This window comes from Rhagoletis zephyria, unplaced genomic scaffold, assembly GCF_001687245.7.
Source record: "Rhagoletis zephyria isolate East Lansing unplaced genomic scaffold, Rhagoletis_zephyria_1.1 Rzeph_scaffold_00007, whole genome shotgun sequence".
Taxonomy (NCBI): Eukaryota; Metazoa; Arthropoda; class Insecta; order Diptera; family Tephritidae; genus Rhagoletis; species Rhagoletis zephyria.
In genome coordinates, this window is record NW_016157091.1 from 544,933 (window position 1) to 551,504 (window position 6,572).

The window sequence follows — 6,572 nt, forward strand, 5'->3', positions numbered from 1 at the left end:
CTCAACTAAATTTATTTTGACTTTAGGTACCTGGTGATCCACAGCTTTTAGAGGTAGAATTAGCAAAATTGAAAGTTATTGCTAATGACATTCAAGCACATCAAAGTTCAGTGGATACTTTAAATGATGCTGGACGCCAGCTTATCGAAACTGAAAAGGGTACCGTAGAGGCTTCTACTACCCAGGACAAATTGCGAAAATTGAACTCAAAGTGGAAAATGTTAATGCAAACCGCTTCTGATCGACAACATGAACTTGAAGAAGCTTTGCATGAAGCACAAGAATATATTGCGGAGGTACAAGATGTTCTTGGTTGGTTAGGTGATGTGGATGCCGTAATAAGCGCCAGTAAACCTGTTGGGGGTTTACCGGAAACAGCAACCGAGCAGTTGGAACGATTTATGGAAGTATACAATGAGTTAGAGGAGAACCGCCCAAAGGTGGAAACAATTCAAGTCCAAGGTCAGGATTATATAAAGCGGCAGAATAATATTAAAGTTCCTTCCAGTAATTTACAGCATACTTTGCGTACACTTAAACAAAGATGGGATGCGATTGTTTCTCGCGCTTCCGATAAGAAGATTAAATTAGAAATCGCACTGAAAGAAGCTACAGAGTTCCATGACACTCTTCAAGCTTTTGTAGAATGGCTCGATCAAGCCGAAAAACTGTTATCAAATGCACCTCCGGTTTCACGAGTTTTACGAACTATCCAGGATCAAATGGAAGAACATAAAATTCTACAAAAAGATGTTAGCACCCATCGTGAGGCCATGCTATTACTTGATAAAAAGGGAACTCATTTGAAATATTTTAGTCAAAAGCAGGATGTCATTTTAATAAAAAATCTTCTAGTTTCTGTGCAACATCGCTGGGAACGTATTGTGAGCAAAACTGCAGAACGCACTCGTGCTTTAGATCATGGTTATAAAGAAGCTCGTGAATATAACGACTCTTGGAATAGCATCATGCAATATCTTGAAGAAACCGATAAAATGCTTGAACAAATAATAGAAGATGCCACTAAATCAAAGGAACCTGCCAGAATAAAAAAACTTATAAGTAAGGTGAAGGATACACACAGACAATTAACAATAAAGCAAACCAGCTATGATTCAACCATACGCTCCGGCAAAAATCTGTTAGAACGAGCTCCAAAAGGGGATGAGACGATTCTCCTCAAAATGTTAACAGAGCTAAAAGAAAAGTGGACAACCGTGTGGTCGAAAAGCATTGAACGGCAACGTAAGATGGAAGAAGCACTGCTGTTATCTGGGCAGTTTTCAGACGCTCTTTTTGAGTTACTTGATTGGCTAAAAAAGGCGAAAAATCGCTTGAATGAAAACGGCTTGGTGCATGGCGATTTAGAAACGGTACAAGGATTATTAGAGCATCATAAGCATATCGAACACGATTTACAAAAGCGTGCAGCGCAAATGCAGGGTGTATTGAAGACAGGAAGGGAACTTGCAACATCCAGTGATAATAAAGAAACAGACCAACAACTTAATGAGCTGCAAACTCTTTGGGATGAAGTAAAAGAAGCAGCAAAAAGGCGAAACGAACGGTTGCAGGAGGCTCTTAAAGATGCTGAAAAACTAAATAGAGAAATTCATGCCTTATTTGATTGGTTGGATCACGCAGAACAGAAGTTACGTTATGCGAAAAATGCGCCAGATGATGAAAAAATTACACGGGAAATGATTGCATCACATAATGATTTCTCTAAAGATTTGCAAAATAGGGATCGCCAGAAGTCCCAAACTTTCCGTTTCGCTGAAGATGTTATTAGCAAAGCATATCCAGATGCTATTCCGATAATAAAAAATTGGTTAGCAATTATTCAGCAGCGTTGGGATGAAGTCTCACAGTGGTCTATTAATCGAGGAACGAAATTAGAACAGCATTTGCAATCTCTTAAAGACTTAGACGACATAATTGAAGAGCTTTTGGCTTGGCTTAACGGCTTGGAGGCAACACTTTTAAGTGAGTATAGAACATAACGTTTGCATCTTATTTTCCAGAGACCACACTGATTATAAATTTTCTAATAAAAAGCAAAAAGTTTAGTTAACTTTGGCCACTTATTATTTTGAGGAAAAAAGGAAATTTCTGCCTGTTAGTAAAAATCGAGGTTACGATTTGAATGTTCCGTCTTGTTCGAAACAGACAACAGTATTGTGCGTACTCAAATAAGTAATCAGGGCTATCATTGAATCCATCGTAGAAAATCTACGAATTCGAATGTCTGCTACGAATACGGAAAAATTCCTTTCACTGAATCCGAGTGAACTCGAAAATATCGTTGCCAGCTTCGAATGCTGCCACTTTGATGATTCGAAATTAGCTTACGCAAAGGAAACAATAGACATTTATATATGTCATTTTGCTTACGCCTCCCCAGCAGTCACAGTAAGCAAAGCACTAGACTGCCATTCTGAAGATCCAAATTCGAGTCCTCGGGCAGCGAAACTTTTCCTTTTTTAATTAAATTTTTTAATTTTTTATAATTAAATTGGTTTACTTTAGATTTTGTTCTTTTAAAAATAGAAAATATATATTTGCTTAAAAAAATTGTTTGCTATTAAAGTTATTAAAAAAAAATATTAATTTATTAGTTAGCGTCAAGTCACTAGTTGAGTCAAGTAACTTCACTAGTTTTGGCTATTTTTCTTTTGTTTATTTAATGTTTATATATTTTTTATAAAAGTTTAGCACTTCACCTAACCACATAAATCCACGTTTCAAACTTCGTACAAAAATTATGAAAATTCAACAAACTTTAATGGTGATTTCGTTTCTGCTAAAAAATGTCGCCATTTGATTGCCCCTTTCTCTTTTCGTGTTCGATTTTAAATGAAAGGCAAAGAGTGAGAAAGTTTTGCGTTCGTTTATTAAAATGTCACACTCTTGTAAGGCAAAAAAGGCACATTCTCTGACCTTTGAAACTTTGTCAGGGGAGATGGTTGCCCTGAAAATAGGATGGCTGTTTAAGGGTGGGGGATAAAATAACACAAACGGCAATAACGCAAAATTTGCTTTATTTCACTTTTAAATGGGAAATAATACCAAAATCTGAGTTTTGCTTTATTTCCAACAAAGGTTTGCCTATTTCCCACTGCTTATTTATACTATTTGTAACAAACCAGTTTACTGACAGAAGGAAAAAGAACTTTGTTTATTCCAAAAATACAAATAAAAAATAATATGGGGAAAGCGTCGTCTTTAATAATTGCTTTTTAATACGTTGAAAATATTGCTGGAAAACCTTAAAATCTTTGCATGGAACCATGGCGCAATAAACAGGTGAAGTAATAAAACAACTTTCTCGCTTTATCTTCTGATATACGGCTGCCTTATAGTCAAATTTATAGGCAAACTTTTAAATAAAGCAGTGTCAATATTTTTCTTCTCACTATAATATTACTTCACCTAGTATAATTCCATCATGGGTGGGGTGCATGCAATAACACCATACGCAATAATTCCCATTACTTAGACATCAAAAAGCAGTTTCAGAAGTGAACTAATTGGAAGTGAATTTTAAAGGCAATTTTTCATATAAGGCAGTGTCAAAATCTTTCTTCTCGCTCTAATTACTTCACCTGGTATAATTCCGCCATGGCATGGATCAAACAAAAGTTGCCGTTCCTGTTCGCAGCATACATATGTATAACACAGAGAATATTGTTTTGAGTTTTATCTTCAGTTAATATTTCTACATTATCATCACTTGCTATATCCGACCTGTAGATTTCGTTTACGAAGACGGAGCAGACATGTGGTACGACATAGTGCTGTAAAAATATGTAAAATTTTACCTACTCTCAGACTTCTAAATTTGAACGTAAACTTGGTACAAGCGGGTGGGATGAATGGCGTAATAAACAGGTGAAGTAATAAAACAGCTTTCTCGCTTTATTTTCTAACATTCGGCTGCCCTATAGTCAAATTTACAGGCAAACTTTTAAATAAAGCAGTGTCAATATTTTTCTTCTCACTCTAATATTACTTCACCTAATTCCATCATGGGTGGGGTACATGCAGTAACACCATAAGCACTAATTCCCATTACTTGGACATTAAAAAGCAGTTTCAGAAGTGAACTAGTGTCATTTTATTTTTATTCTTTTTTCTAAACGGTTGTAATGCCACCAGTGCATAATTGCGAATGGAGGGGAGGAGGGCGGAGGACGCGGGCACGAGCGAGATGTCGAACGCGACGCGGCGCGGGGCGGCGCGTGAACGCGGACCGCCGCGATGCTGGGCACTTTCAAAATTGTAGACTTACAAATCCGTCCATTTAACTTGATCATGTACTAATTTTTGTCAAATGTAACTGGGTAGCATAAGTAGTCACTATGTGCACTATTTTGCTTTACTACTCAATTGTTAAGTTTAAAAGTTGGTCTTATTGTTCAACGAGAAATTAAATAAAGCAAATTTGTGTTATTTCACATTTAATTGGGAAATAACACAAATTTGCGTTATTGCCGTTTGTGTTATTTCACTCCATATATCTCGGGTTCTACCCATCGTAGAAACTTCATCTTAACGTCGTTTTAAAGCCAAGGAAACGGGCTTAACGTTTCTATATATAATATGGTCAAGATTGTCCTAAAGCTAACTTAGCTATTAACACTTGAACTTTGAAGTTGATTTGCATAGAGAAGACCAGTAAATTAGGGACTTAAATTTATGCCATCGTAATACTTGTTTAATTCTCTAGTACCAGGTTGACCGAGCTTTGCCCGGAGTGCATGTACTTTTTAAAGGTTTGAAGATTTGGATAGCTTTAAAAAAATATTTTGGAATTTAAAAAAAAATGGATTTCGATATCTAGTAAGTAAATTTCTCACTCTAAAATTTAGGTGGCAACCCCATTCCGAAATACGTTGGAATCCATAGTACAAGTCTTAAGCGTATATGTACTGTGTATACTTAGAAAAAATTCTGATTGAAATTAACAAAATATAAATTTGTATTACATAGAAGCGTGGCAACCTTGATCGAAAATATTTTCTGACCAAACTTCTCAACAATACCTTTCATTGCGATGTCTTAGTAAAATTGTGAAGAATCGAAAATAAGTGTAAAATTAGTAAGGTGTTAAACATCGAGTTTTAGCAAGAATTTAATTTTATTGCAGATTCCGATAGAATGCCTTATTATATTTGTATGGCAAGAGTTTTCTTTAAGGCAGAATATCGCTTCATTAACAACATTTGTTCCACAACTTTTTCGATCAAAGAATATTCTAGTTCAAAAATTTAGACTTAATTGTAGATTTCGCTAGAATATCTATATGGATTGAAAAGTTGTGGAAGAAATATTGGTAACGAACCGATATTCTGCCGAAATCCGCAATAAAATCTGTTTTGCAAATTTTAGTCCTGCAATTGCCAGGCCCATTTCTAAGGGGTTTGTCGCCTTAAAGAAAAATGTTGCCATACAAATATTATATCTGGATAGGTATTCTATCGGAATCCGCAATAAAATTTTACTTTTTGTAGAAACTCGATGTTTAACACCTTACCAAATATATTTTAACATAATTTTCGAAATAAAAATAAAAAAACTTGTTGATATTTTAAAAAATAGTTCTTGAAAATCGCCAATTTTTTAACGTTTTTTATAGAGAATTAAACAAAGATTACGATGGCATAATTTTAAATCCTCAATTTACTTGTCTTCACTATGCAAATCAACTTCAAACAGTTCAACTGTTAATAGCTAAGTTAGCTTTAGGCCAATCTTGACCATCTTATATATAGAAATGTTAAGTCTATTTCTTAGCTTTAAAACGGCGTTAAGATGAAGTCTCCACGATCAGCAGAACCCGAGATATAACGATTTGAAGTACATGATTAGTCATAATCACGAAAAAATGCAAACTTTGACAGATCATATCTCCGAAGAAAAAAAAGAATAAAACAATTTCTGAACACCTGCTAGCTTATTTCATGTATAGAACAAACAAACAAGATTTCGCTTCAAATTTGAGACATGACATAATTTTTTTTACGAAATACGTCCGACCTAAAAAAGAATGGCTCATATGCAGTTTTGTAGCTCATTACCAGGGAACGGATTTTTAGGACCTAAAAACCTATAAAAAGGGCAAAATAAAATAGCGAAAAAGGCAGGAAAAGGCACTTCTTCTTCTTCTTTTTTGGCGCTGTAACCGCCTAAGCGATTTTGGCCGAGTTCAGCAAAGCACGCCAGTCGTTTCTCCTCTGTGCCAACTGACGCCAATTGGAAACGGCAAGTGAAGCCAATGAAGTGAAACTGGAGCGTCGGTGTCCATTCGAACGACATGACCAAGCCAGCGGAGCCGCTGTATTTTAATTCGCTGCACTATGTCCATATCGTTGTAAAGCTCATACAGCTCATCGTTACATCGTCTGCGGTACTCGCCGTCGCCAACGCGTAAAGGCCCGTAAATCTTCCGCAAAATCTTTCTCTCAAACACTTCAAGAGCCGCCTCATCGTTGTCATTGTCCATGCTTCTGCGCCATATACCAGCACGGGCATGATGAGTGACTTATAGAGCGTGGTTTTCGTACGTCGAG

At 36.1% G+C, this 6,572-nt stretch overlaps 1 protein-coding gene across 19 annotated transcripts in view; it reads left to right on the forward strand.

Annotated features, from left to right (window-relative positions):
• The window catches only part of shot (dystonin-like protein short stop), an 852,754-nt gene that overhangs the window by 524,892 nt on the left and 321,290 nt on the right, over window positions 1-6,572 (forward strand). For all 19 annotated transcript variants that reach the window (XM_017608278.1, XM_017607978.1, XM_017608395.1 and 16 more), the window contains one exon: window positions 27-1,986. In XM_017608278.1, coding sequence (XP_017463767.1) covers window positions 27-1,986 — 1,960 coding nt within the window. The remainder of the gene's footprint in view (window positions 1-26; window positions 1,987-6,572) is intronic.